A 14398-nucleotide genomic window follows, 5' to 3' on the forward strand; every position below is an offset into this window, starting at 1 on the left:
TCTCTCTTGTCCTTTCACCCCCTTCTCTCTCTCTCCCTCCCCCCTCTCTCTCTCCCTTCTCTATCTTGTCCTTTCACCCCCTTCTCTCTCTCTCTCCCTCCCCCTCTCTCTCTCCCTTCTCTCTCTTGTCCTTTCACCCCCCTTCTCTCTCTCACTCCCTCCCCCCTCTCTCTCCCTTCTCTCTCTTGTCCTTTCACCCCCTTCTCTCTCTCACTCCCTCCCCCCTCTCTCTCCCTTCTCTCTCTTGTCCTTTCACCCCCTTCTCTCTCTCAATCCCTCCCCCCTCTCTCTCTCCCTTCTCTCTCTTGTCCTTTCACCCCCTTCTCTCTCTCACTCCCTCCCCCCTCTCTCTCTCACTCTTGTCCTTTCTTTATCAGAAGCATCAACCGGCTATAGTAGCTGTGGTAACCGGGGATGCTGTAATGTTAATAAAACACAGAGAACCTAAATCAATCTCTCACAAACAAAAGACACACCAGTGACGAGGGTAATAAAATCAGACACAGGAAAAGTTTGTGTCAATTTTACTCAAAACAAATTAATCTGCTTTCAACAAAAGAAGCAGTCCATGAAAACATTTTTTGGAAGCACGAAGGCAGACAACACCTGTTTCGTCATAAGAGACGTCAGGGACACACATGGCAGAATTCAATGAGATAAGTCATTATTTTCAGTAATATTTCTTAAAGTTATAAATAAGTTATGCCCTCCTTGTGGCACATAAGACATTTGGTACCATGCATGGAAAAGCAAATTCATATTTCAAGTTAGATAATCTGTTGTAGATCGTCCTGCAGTATTTATTAATTTGAAATCACAATTCACAAGTTACATTATTAATTTAGACTCCAAAAATGATCTTTAAACCTAAACAAATGCATGTGTGTGTGTGTGTTGCATGTGTGTGTGTGTTGCATGTGTGTGTGTTGCATGCGTGTGTATGTGTGTACATGCGTGTTCATGTGTGTGTATGTGCGTGTTCATGTGTTTGCGTGTGTGTTAGCACACGCAAATGCATGAAAATTCAAGGCACAGTTGGAATCATGTTTCTTAGATCACAGCAGCCTGTTGATCACGTGTTGGTTCCTGGTTACACGGTACTAGTTGTATCTCTGGTTCCTCACAGCTTTCCTCTCATTCAGATACATGTTGACATAGGAGGTCAACAGATCATCCATTTTATAGCCCTGGAGAACAAAGTAGAACAACATGAAAAATCATTCAGAATAAATAGGAAATAACAGTTTAACATAATATTTATATCATGAGTTAATAAGAAATGATGGAAGCCCTGAAGCCCAAGGCAAAATAACAAAAACTTGGAATGGAATTGTGTACAGATCCTTGCAAAATGGGTCTGTGCATCATCATGCTGAAACATGAGGTGATGGAAGAATGGCACGACAATGGGCCTCAGGATCTCGTCACGGTATCTCTGTGTATTCAAATTGCCATCGATAAAATGCAATTGTGTTCGTTGTCCGTAGCTTATGCCTGCCCATACCATAACCCCACCGCCACCATGGGGCACTCTGTTCACAACGTTGACATCAGCAAACCGCTCGCCCACACAACGCCATACACGCCGTCTGAGGTTGTGAGGCCGGTTGGACGCACTGCCAAATTCTCTAAAACAACGTTGGAGGCGGCTTATGGTTGCAAAGAAAAAGCCATATCTCAGACTAACCAATAAAATAAAAAGATTAAGATGGGCATTATTCTTTGTGATCCGAACACATCAAACTTCGATTTGTCTGTCCATAACACTTTTTTTCCAATCTTCCTCTGTCCAGTGTCTGTGTTCTTTTGCCCATCTTAATCTTTTATTTTTATTGGCCAGTCTGAGATATGGCTTTTTCTTTGCAACTCTGCCTAGAAGATCAGCATCCCGGAGCCGCCTCTTCACTGTTGACGTTGAGACTGGTGTTTTACAGGGTACTGTTTAATGAAGCTGCCAGTTGAGGACCTGTGAGGCACCTGTTTCTCAAACTAGACACTAATGTATTTGTCCTCTTGCTCAGTTGTGCACCGGGGCCTCCCACTCCTCTTTCTATTCTGGTTAGAGCCAGTTTGCGCTGTTCTGTGAAGGGAGTAGTACACAGCGTTGTGCGGGATCTTCAGTTTCTTGGCAATTTCTCGCATGGAATAGCCTTCATTTCTCAGAACAAGAATAGACTGACGAGTTTCAGAAGAAAGTTATTTGTTTCTGGCCATTTTGAGCCTGTAATCGAACCCACAATTGCTGATCCTCCAGATACGCAACTAGTCTCAAGAAGGCCAGTTTTATTGCTTCTTTAATCAGCACGACAGTTTTCAGCTGTGCTAACATAATTGCAAAAGGGTTTTTCTAATGATCAATTAGCCTTTTAAAATGATAAACTTTGATTAGCAAACACAACGTGCCATTGGAACACAGGACTGATGGTTGCTGATAATGGGCCTCTGTACGCCTATGTAGATATTCCATAAAAAGAATCAGCCATTTCCAGCTACAATAGCCATTTACAATGTCTACACTGTATTTCTGATCAATTTGATGTTATTTTAATAGACAAAAAAATTGCTTTTCTTTCGAAAACAAGGACATTTCTAAGTGACCCCAAACTTTTGAACGGTAGTGTACAGTTGAAGTCGGAAGTTTACATACACTTAGGTTGGAGTCATTAAAACTTTTGGCAAGTCAGTTAGGACATCTACTTTGAATGTTCTGGTTCATCCTTGGGAGCAATTTCCAAACACCTGAAGGTACCACATTAATCTGTACAAACAATAGTACGCAAGTATAAACACCATGGGACCACGCAGCCGTCAAACCGCTCAGGAAGGAGACGCGTTCTGTCTCCTAGAGATCAACGTACTTTGGTGCGAAAAGTGCAAATCAATCCCAGAACAACAGCAAAGGACCTTGTGAAGATGCTGGAGGAAACAGGTACAAAAGTATCTATATCCACAGTAAAACAAGTCCTATATCAACATAACCTGAAAGGCCGCTCAGTAAGGAAGAAGCCACTGCTCCAAAACCGCCATAAAAAAGCCAGACTATGGTTTGCATCTGCACATGGGGACAAAGATTGTACTTTTTGGAGAAATGTCCTCTGGTGTGATGAAACAAAAATATAACTGTTTGGCCATAATGACCATCGTTATGTTTGGAGGAAAAAGGGGGTAACTTGCAAGCCGAAGAACACCATCCCAACCGTGAAGCACGGGGGTGGCAGCATCATGCTGTGGGGGTGCTTTGCTGCAGGAGGGACTGGTGCACTTCACAAAATAAATGGCATCATAAGGAAGGAAAATTATGTGGATATATTGAAGCAACATCTCAAGACATCAGTCAGGAAGTTAAAGCTTGGTCGCAAATGGGTCTTCCAAATGGACAATGACCCCAAGCATACTTCCAAAATTGTGGCAAAATGGCTTAAGGACAACAAAGTCAAGGTATTGGAGTGGCCATCACAAAGCCCTGACCTCAATCCTATAGAACATTTGTGGGCAGAACTTAAAAAGCGTGTGCGAGCAAGGAGGCCTACAAACCTGACTCAGTTACACCAGCTCTGTCAGGAGGAATGGGCCAAAATTCGCCCAACTTATTGTGGGAAGCTTGTGGAAGGCTACCCAAAACGTTTGACCCAAGTTAAACAATTTAAAGGCAATGTAACCAAATACTAATTGAGTGTATGTAAACTTCTGACCCACTGGGAATGTGATGAAAAAAATAAAAGCTGAAATAAATCATTCTCTCTACAATTATTCTGACATTTCACATTCTTAAAATAAAGTGGTGATCCTAACTGACCTAAGACAGGGAATTTTTACTAGGATTAAATGTCAGGAATTGTGAAAAACTGAGTTTAAATGTATTTGGCTAAGGTGTATGTAAACTTCCGACTTCAACTGTATATATACAGTACCAGTCAAAAGTTTGGACACACCTACTCATTCCAGGGTTTTTCTTTATTTTGACTATTTTCTACATTGTAGAATAATAGTGAAGACATCAAAACTATGAAATAACAAATATGGAGTAATGTAGTAACCAAAAAAGTGTTAAACAAATCAAAATATATTTTCTATTTGAGATTCTTCAAATAGCCACCCTTTGCCTTGATGACAGCTTTGCACACTCTTGGCATTCTCTCAACCAGCTTCATGAGGTAGTCACCTGGAATGCATTTCAAATAACAGGTGTGCCTTGTTAAAAGTTAATTTGTGGAATTTATTTTCGTGGGGACAGAGGGGTTGCAATCTCTAAAGAACAGTTTCAGGTGCAATATGTGCATGAATTAGTAGTCGAAACGGGTCGCAGTTGTGCGTCCTGATATTCAGTCTGATTTGCTCCTATACATATTCTGTAATTAGTTCACTAAAAAGTGTATTGCACTGTACTGGCAGCCGACTTATTTCTCCGATAAAAAATAAATAAAAAAATAGCCCAATAGACATGTAAGAAATATCAACATTTTTGAAATATAGCATCCACACACGGGGGCAGCTTCATCTCAATGTATTTTAAAAAATGTGGCTTTTCAAATATATTCAATTGTCCTTTCTCTTGTTTATATCATGGCTATAGGCTGAGCAGTACCAGAGCTTGTGGCTGAGCAGTACCAGAGCTTATGGCTGAGCAGTACCAGAGCTTGTGGCTGAGCAGTACCAGAGATTGTGGCTGAGCAGTACCAGAGATTGTGGCTGAGCAGTACCAGAGCTTATGGCTGAGCAGTACCAGAGATTGTGGCTGAGCAGTACCAGAGATTGTGGCTGAGCAGTACCAGAGATTGTGGCTGAGCAGTACCAGAGCTTGTGGCTGAGCAGTACCAGAGCTTGTGGCTGAGCAGTACCAGAGCTTGTGGCTGAGCAGTACCAGAGCTTGTGGCTGAGCAGTACCAGAGATTGTGGCTGAGCAGTACCAGAGCTTGTGGCTGAGCAGTACCAGAGATTGTGGCTGAGCAGTACCAGAGCTTGTAGCTGAGCAGAACCAGAGGGAAATTGGAGCAGGAGAGAAGACTGACACCATTTTTTAAATCTGCTGGTATTATGCTCCGTTCCTCGCTCCCCACTCGCCCACCTACGCTCTGGCCTTCAAACGCAGCCCTGCTCAAGGCCTACGCTCTGGCCTTCCAACGCAGCCCTGCGCAAGGCCTACGCTCTGGCCTTCCAACGCAGCCCTGCTCAAGGCCTACGCTCTGGCCTTCCAACGCAGCCCTGCTCAAGGCCTACGCTCTGGCCTTCCAACGCAGCCCTGCTCAAGGCCTACGCTCTGGCCTTCAAACGCAGCCCTGCTCAAGGCCTACGCTCTGGCCTTCCAACGCAGCCCTGCTCAAGGCCTACGCTCTGGCCTTCCAACGCAGCCCTGCTCAAGGCCTACGCTCTGGCCTTCAAACGCAGCCCTGCTCAAGGCCTACGCTCTGGCCTTCCAACGCAGCCCTGCTCAAGGCCTACGCTCTGGCCTTCCAACGCAGCCCTGCTCAAGGCCTACGCTCTGGCCTTCAAACGCAGCCCTGCTCAAGGCCTACGCTCTGGCCTTCCAACGCAGCCCTGCTCAAGGCTATCAAAGAACTGTCAATGAATAATCATATCAATGGATGGAATCAGTGAATGAATGGCTGCAGCAACCATTACACGGTCTGACACGCTGCATACCAAATTAGGCCTAATTAGACATAATAACAATTAAGTCGTTAAAATTAGATAATAAGTCGTTTCAACCAGATAATTCCAAGTTATTATAATTGTTTTGCCTTGGGCTTAAGGGCTTCCGTAGAAGCTTACTGACATGACAGCAATAGGCTTCCATAATAAATAGGAGAAAGAGGCACACAAAAGAACTAGTGACAAGTCAACATTCAACAGTAGAAAACTAACGGTAATATATGTCTTACCAGTGATGTTTCACACAGGATCGGTAATATATGTCTTACCAGTGATGTTTCACACAGGATCGGTAATATATGTCTTACCAGTGATGTTTCACACAGGATCGGTAATATATGTCTTACCAGTGATGTTTCACACAGGATCGGTAATATATGTCTTACCAGTGATGTTTCACACAGGATCTTGTTTCCCTTGACCAGGTTGCCCACTGTGATGTGGAAGTAGGTGGATCCACTGCACCAGTTAGCGATACGGTTGAACGGGTGTGTCACCAGAATATCCTATGGGAGAGACAGACAGACAGACATGGAGCTCTTTACGGCAGGCTTCTTAAAACAATTTACCATCCATTACTCAAGAGGACAAACAAGGAGTCTTTGATGGTGAATGAACTTTGAGATTGTGTGTGTGTGTGTGTGTGTGTGTGTGTGTGTGTGTGTGTGTGTGTGTGTGTGTGTGTGTGTGTGTGTGTGTGTGTGTGGTGTGTGTGTGTGTGGTGTGTGTGTGTGTGGTGTGTGTGTGTGTGTGTGTATGTGCGTGTGCGTGTGCGTGTGTGTGTGTGTGTGTGTTACCTTGGTTTTGGGGTGAATGATTGTGACCCCCTGTTTGCTGATGGCAATCCTCACGATATCTGGGAAGTTAGGCTCTGACGTTTGCTGGAAAAAAGAGAAGAAACAAAATATCTGTTTCTGAAGGAAAATAGAGCAGTTTGTCACTTTTTAGACTTAGGATGGGTCCCAAATGGCACCCTATTCCCCTATATAGTGCACTACTTTTAACCAGAGCCCCATCGAATTAGTACACTATATAGAGAATAGGGTGCCATTTGGGAAACAACCTTAGAATAACTTTAATTGGGTCTTTCGAGCCGGATGCCCCACCCACTGTGGTACACCGGCTCAAAAGACCCATTTCTCCTGAGGGGAACTTCCTTTGTGATAAATCAATGCCTGTTCCATACCTTCACTTCAAAGAAAGCGCAGCCGAAGGTGGGCCAGCGACAGACCACCTTGAGGAACGCCAGCATGGCTTCTTCAGCAGTCATACCAGCCTGCTTGTTGTACGCCGCAACAATATTCTAGTAGCAAATATGAAAGAGATAAAAATGGACATAAGACATTTGACATATTTGATCCTCGTGGGGCCACAGGGATGGCATGATGGAGCTGCAGACAGTCCTTTGTGTATAGGCTACATGCTGTCATCAACGGTCACCCGGCTAGCACCCAGTCAGCCCCTCCCATCACCCAGTCAGCCCCTCCCATCACCCAGTCAGCCCCTCCCATCACCCAGTCAGCCCCTCCATCACCCAGTCAGCCCCTCCATCACCCAGTCAGCCCCTCCCATCACCCAGTCAGCCCCTCCCATCACCCAGTCAGCCCCTCCCATCACCCAGTCAGCCCCTCCCATCACCCAGTCAGCCCCTCCATCACCCAGTCAGCCCCTCCATCACCCAGTCAGCCCCTCCATCACCCAGTCAGCCCCTCCATCACCCAGTCCCTCTATCACCCAGTCCCTCTATCACCCAGTCCCTCCATCACCCAGTCCCTCCATCACCCAGTCAGCCCCTCCATCACCCAGTCCCTCTATCACCCAGTCCCTCCATCACCCAGTCAGCCCCTCCATCACCCAGTCCCTCCATCACCCAGTCCCTCCATCACCCAGTCAGCCCCTCCATCACCCAGTCCCTCCATCACCCAGTCCCTCCATCACCCAGTCCCTCCATCACCCAGTCCCTCTATCACCCAGTCCCTCTATCACCCAGTCCCTCTATCACCCAGTCCCTCTATCACCCAGTCCCTCCATCACCCAGTCAGCCCCTCCATCACCCAGTCCCTCTATCACCCAGTCCCTCTATCACCCAGTCCCTCTATCACCCAGTCCCTCTATCACCCAGTCCCTCTATCACCCAGTCCCTCTATCACCCAGTCCCTCTATCACCCAGCCCCTCCATCACCCAGTCAGCCCCTCCATCACCCAGTCAGTCCCTCTATCACCCAGTCCCTCTATCACCCAGTCCCTCTATCACCCAGTCCCTCTATCACCCAGTCCCTCTATCACCCAGTCCCTCTATCACCCAGTCCCTCTATCACCCAGTCCCTCTATCACCCAGTCCCAGAATACAGTGATTGAGAGAGGAAGACCCTCTCATACAAATATAATCTATAGAATGGACATCCACATCAAGTCAACGTTCCACAATGGGTAGACCGGCAGCCATATTGAGTCAACGTTCCATGATGGGTAGACCGGCAGCCATAGAGTGTACCCATGCTAAGTATACTTACTTTCTGCTAACATCGTGTCAAGGATAAGGGGAAGGATAAGGATAAGGGGAATGATAGGGATAAGGAGAAAGATAAGGATAAGGGGAACGATACGGATAAGGAGAAAGATAAGTATAAGGGGAAGGATAAGGATAAGGGGAAGGATAAGGGGAAGGATAAGGATAAGGGGAAGCGGTAGGGAAGCAAATTGGGAGCAAATGCTTTCTTACTTTGTGACAACTACATTTATGTGGATGTACAGTGCCTTGCAAAAGTATTCATCCCCCCCTTGGCGTTTTTCCTATTTTGTTGCATTATAACCTGTAATTTAAATTGATTTTTATTTGGATTTCATGTAATGGACATACACAAAATAGTCCAAATTGGTGAAGTGAAATGAAAAAAATAACTTGTTTCAAATGATTATACAAAATAAATAACGGAAAAGTGGTGCGTGCATATGTATTCACCCCTTTTGCTATGAAGCCCCTAAATAAGATCTGGTGCAACCAATTACCTTCAGAAGTCACATAATTCGTTAAATAAAGTCCACCTGTGTGCAATCTAAGTGTCACATGATCTGTCACATGATCCCACCAAAACTCACGGACCAGGCAAGGAGGGCATTAATCAGAGAGGCAACAAAGAGACCAAAGATAACCCTGAAGGAGCTGCAAAGCTCCACAGTGGAGATTGGAGTATCTGTCCATAGGACCACTTTAAGCCGTACACTCCACAGAGCTGGGCTTTACGGAAGAGTGGCCAGAAAAAAGCCATTGCTTGAAGAAAAAAATAAGCAAACACGTTTGGTGTTCGCCAAAAGGCATGTGGGAGACTCCCCAAACATATGGAAGAAGGTACTCTGGTTAGATAAGACTAAAATTGAGCTTTTTGGCCATCAAGGAAAACGCTGTCTGGCGCAAACCCAACACCTCTCATCACCCCGAGAACACCATCCCCACATGAAGCATGGTGGTGGCAGCATCATGCTGTGGGGATGTTTTTCATTGGCAGGGACTGGGAAACTGGTAAGAATTGAAGGAATGCTGAATGGCGCTAAATACAGGGAAATTCTTGAGGGAAACCTGTTTCAGTCTTCCAGAGATTTGAGACTGGGACGGAGGTTTACCTTCCAGCAGGACAATGACCCTAAGCATACTGCTAAAGCAACACTTGAGTGGTTTAAGGGGAAACATTTAAATGTCTAGGAATGGCCTAGTCAAAGCCCAGACCTCAATCCAATTGAGAATATGTGGTATGACAAAGATTGCTGTACACCAGCGGAACCCATCCAACTTGAAGGATCTGGAGCAGTTTTGACTTGAAGAATGGGCAAAAATCCCAGTGGCTAGATGTGACAAGCTTATTTACATTTTACATTTACATTTGAGTCATTTAGCAGACGCTCTTATCCAGAGCGACTTACAGGAGCAATTAGGGTTAAGTGCCTTGCTCAAGGGCACATCGACAGATTTTTCACCTAGTCGGCTCGGGGATTAGAACCAGCGACCTTTCGGTTACTGGCACAACACTCTTAACCACTAAGCTACCTGCCGCCCCTTATAGAGACATACCGCAAGAGACTTGCAGCTGTAATTGCTGCAGAAGGTGGCTCTACAAAGTATTGACTTTGGGGGGGGGGTGAATAGTTATGCACGCTCAAGTTTTCTGTTTTTTTTGTTTTTATTTCTTGTTTGTTTCACAATAAAAAATATTTTGCATCTTCAAAGTGGTAGGCATGTTGTGTAAATCAAATGAAACAAACCCCCCCAAAACATCCATTTTAATTCCAGGTTGTAAGGCAACAAATTGGAAAAATGCCAAGGGGGGTGAATACTTTCGCAAGCCACTGTAAAAACGGCTTTATGAATCAATTTGATTGATTGATCTTACCTTCTGCCACTCCGTAGCGGACATGGCCTTCAGCATGTCGCCGGGCACCAGGTCTTTCAGCATCTTGGGGATCATAACGAACTGGGACTTGTCGTTGTTGGACTTCACCCTGAAGAGCAGAGCCCCTACATTCACCATGTCCTCCTTCGTGCAGCGGTGGTACCCCCTCAGGTACTTTGGCAGCTCCTAGTGGGGAGACGGAAAGGCTGGTAAGGATCCCTGGCTAGGCATTATGTACTGTAAGGGTGGTTGGTGTTTGGGTTTGCAGAAGCTGCGAGGTTAGAGGCAAGTCAGGAAAAAAAGGTTTGCCGGTTTTGAATTCAAGGGTTAGTTAATTCAAGGGTTAGGGTTAGTTAATTCAAGGGTTAGGGTTAGTTAATTCAAGGGTTGACAGGGAGAATCTGGTAGGAGTGAGCCAGATACCAATGTCTGAGGTGCCACCTACTGTCAGTGTGGCTTGAGAAAGGCATTTAACACACCCGAGGGCAGTGGAAGATAAACCATTACGCTTCCCAAAATGGCACCCTATTCCCTATATAGTGCACTACTTTAGACCAGAGAATGGCACCCTATTCCCTATATAGTGCACTACTTTAGACCAGAGAATGGCACCCTATTCCCTATATAGTGCACTACTTTAGACCAGAGAATGGCACCCTATTCCCTATATAGTGCACTACTTTAGACCAGAGAATGGCACCCTATTCCCTATATAGTGCACTACTTTAGACCAGAGAATGGCACCCTATTCCCTATATAGTGCACTACTTTAGACCAGAGAATGACACCCTATTCCCTATATAGTGCACTACTTTAGACCAGAGAATGACACCCTATTCCCTATATAGTGCACTACTTTAGACCAGAGAATGGCACCCTATTCCCTATGTAGTGCACTACTTTAGACCAGAGAATGGCACCCTATTCCCTATATAGTGCACTACTTTAGACCAGAGAATGACACCCTATTCCCTATATAGTCACTACTTTAGACCAGAGAATGGCACCCTATTCCCTATGTAGTGCACTACTTTAGACCAGAGAATGGCACCCTATTCCCTATATAGTGCACTACTTTAGACCAGAGAATGGCACCCTATTCCCTATATAGTGCACTACTTTAGACCAGAGAATGGCACCCTATTCCCTATATAGTGCACTACTTTAGACCAGAGAATGGCACCCTATTCCCTATATAGTGCACTACTTTAGACCAGAGAATGGCACCCTATTCCCTATATAGTGCACTACTTTAGACCAGAGAATGGCACCCTATTCCCTATGTAGTGCACTACTTTAGACCAGAGAATGGCACCCTATTCCCTATATAGTGCACTACTTTAGACCAGAGAATGGCACCCTATTCCCTATATAGTGCACTACTTTAGACCAGAGAATGGCACCCTATTCCCTATATAGTGCACTACTTTAGACCAGAGAATGGCACCCTATTCCCTATATAGTGCACTACTTTAGACCAGAGAATGGCACCCTATTCCCTATATAGTGCACTACTTTAGACCAGAGAATGGCACCCTATTCCCTATATAGTGCACTACTTTAGACCAGAGAATGGCACCCTATTCCCTATATAGTGCACTACTTTAGACCAGAGAATGGCACCCTATTCCCTATATAGTGCACTACTTTAGACCAGAGAATGGCACCCTATTCCCTATATAGTGCACTACTTTAGACCAGAGAATGGCACCCTATTCCCTATATAGTGCACTATGTATAGGGTACCATTTGGAAACATACCTGGGGGTAGTGGAAGATGAGGTCAGCCTCCAGGTCTCTGCCAGGACTGACGTTAAACCACAGCTTCCTCATGAAGAACACTAGGTAGGTCATGTTCATGGGTCCTCCTCCTACACACACACACACACACACACACACACACACACACACACACACACACACACACACACACACGCACACACACGCACACACACACACACGCACACACCGGGCATTGTTAAGAGTTCAACACTGGGCCATGGATATATCATTGTTAAGAGTTCAACACTGGGCCATGGATATATCATTGTTAAGAGTTCAACACTGGGCCATGGATATATCATTGTTAAGAGTTCAACACTGGGCCATGGATATATCATTGTTAAGAGTTCAACACTGGGCCATGGATATATCATTGTTAAGAGTTCAACACTGGGCCATGGATATATCATTGTTAAGAGTTCAACACTGGGCCATGGATATATCATTGTTAAGAGTTCAACACTGGGCCATGGATATATCATTGTTAAGAGTTCAACACTGGGCCATGGATATATCATTGTTAAGAGTTCAACACTGGGCCATGGATATATCATTGTTAAGAGTTCAACACTGGGCCATGGATATATCATTGTTAAGAGTTCAACACTGGGCCATGGATATATCATTGTTAAGAGTTCAACACTGGGCCATGGATATATCATTGTTAAGAGTTCAACACTGGGCCATGGATATATCATTGTTAAGAGTTCAACACTGGGCCATGGATATATCATTGTTAAGAGTTCAACACTGGGCCATGGATATATCAATGGCATTCCAAAGACATGATCTGATCTTATTTTACCCTCTTTGACGCTCTTGGCTTTCTTGGACCAATCAGTGATCTGTCTCAGGCTGTCAAAGAAGTAGTCTGACTCATTCAGACTGAGAACCTGGGAACAACATAGGGACCCCCCAAAAAATAGTTAGACACAAATAGTTAAGACACGTTTTTACATTCTGCTTTTTGTATATCAAAAAACCCTGTGAGGTTCATGAATCTGCCCTGGTGCTAGATCTGTGTGTGATCTGCCCTGGTCCTAGATCTGTTTGTGTGATCTGCCCTGGTTCTAGATCTGTGTGTGTGATCTGCCCTGGTCCTAGATCTGTGTGTGTGATCTGCCCTGGTCCTAGATCTGTGTGTGTGATCTGCCCTGGTCCTAGATCTGTGTGTGTGATCTGCCCTGGTCCTAGATCTGTGTGTGTGATCTGCCCTGGTCCTAGATCTGTGTGTGTGATCTGCCCTGGTCCTAGATCTGTGTGTGTGATCTGCCCTGGTCCTAGATCTGTGTGTGTGATCTGCCCTGGTCCTAGATCTGTGTGTGTGATCTGCCCTGGTCCTAGATCTGTGTGTGTGATCTGCCCTGGTCCTAGATCTGTGTGTGTGATCTGCCCTGGTCCTAGATCTGTGTGTGTTTGATCTGCCCTGGTCCTAGATCTGTGTGTGTGATCTGCCCTGGTCCTAGATCTGTGTGTGTGATCTGCCCTGGTCCTAGATCTGTGTGTGTGATCTGCCCTGGTCCTAGATCTGTGTGTGTGATCTGCCCTGGTCCTAGATCTGTGTGTGTGAGTCCAGGGGAACCAGGCTACTATGAGCCACTGAGGTCAGGAGTCTGGTATCGACGACATATGGCGGCAGGTAGCCTAGTGGTTGGAGCGTTGGGCCAGTAACCGAAAGGTTGCTAGTTGGAATCCCTGAGCCGACAAGGTAAAACATCTGTCGATGTGCCCTTGAGCAAGGCACTACACCCAAATTGCTCCAGGGTCGCTGTCGATAGTGGCTGACCCTGGCTGTGACCACACTCTCTGAGGGTGTCTCAGGGGGAGTTGGGATATACAAAAAACACACTGGTACACGTGTGGAACAGGACAAATATAAACCCAGCCAGATTATTATTATTCCATATGATGTTATATTGATGACAAACCTTGTCGGGTGTTTTGACGAAGATGCTGAAGCCGTCAGATGAGACCAGCTGGAGCTTGGCGGAGATGGTCTGACAGAGGTCCCTGATCCTAGTGCTGGTGTTGACCTCGAAGACCTACAGAGGGAGGAGGGGGAGGAGGAGGGGGGAGGAGGAGAAAGAGGGGAGGAGGAGGAGTAGGAGGGGGGAGGGAGAGGGGGGAGGAGGAGGAGTAGAAAGAGGGGGAGGAGGAGGAGGAGGAGGAGAGAAAGAGGGGGGAGGAGGAGGAGGAGTAGAAAGAGGGGGAGGAGGAGGAGGAGGAGTAGAAAGAGGGGGAGGAAGAGGGGGAGGAGGAGGAGGAGTAGAAAGGGGGGGAGGAGGAGAAGGAGGAGGAGGAGTAGAAAGAGGAGGAGGAGGAGGAGTAGAAAGGGGGGGAGGAGGAGAAGGAGGAGGAGGAGTAGAAAGAGGAGGAGGAGGAGGAGTAGAAAGGGGGGGAGGAGGAGAAGGAGGAGGAGGAGTAGAAAGAGGGGGAGGAGGAGGAGGGGGAGGGGGAGAAGGAGGAGTAGAAAGAGGGGGAGGAGGTGGAGGAGGAGTAGAAAGAGGGTTAGAGGAAGAGGAGGAGGAGGGGGAGGAGGAGGAGTAGAAAGAGGGGGAGGAGGAGGGAGGAGGAGGTGGTGG

General features: G+C 46.1%; 1 protein-coding gene across 1 annotated transcript in view; it reads right to left on the minus strand.

Moving 5' to 3' along the window:
• Positions 1-491: 491 nt before the first annotated feature.
• LOC121537627 (unconventional myosin-VIIa) overlaps positions 492-14398 on the minus strand; it is a 104087-nt gene continuing 90180 nt past the window's right edge. Inside the window, exons 42-49 of the mRNA XM_041845211.2 lie at positions 13745-13858; positions 12622-12709; positions 11796-11905; positions 10035-10220; positions 6836-6952; positions 6447-6530; positions 6036-6155; positions 492-1187 (exon numbers count right to left, since the gene is read on the minus strand). Coding sequence (XP_041701145.1) covers positions 1101-1187; positions 6036-6155; positions 6447-6530; positions 6836-6952; positions 10035-10220; positions 11796-11905; positions 12622-12709; positions 13745-13858 — 906 coding nt within the window. The 3' untranslated portion in view covers positions 492-1100. The remainder of the gene's footprint in view (positions 1188-6035; positions 6156-6446; positions 6531-6835; positions 6953-10034; positions 10221-11795; positions 11906-12621; positions 12710-13744; positions 13859-14398) is intronic.

Source organism: Coregonus clupeaformis, chromosome 11 (genome assembly GCF_020615455.1).
Source record: "Coregonus clupeaformis isolate EN_2021a chromosome 11, ASM2061545v1, whole genome shotgun sequence".
Classification (NCBI taxonomy): Eukaryota; Metazoa; Chordata; class Actinopteri; order Salmoniformes; family Salmonidae; genus Coregonus; species Coregonus clupeaformis.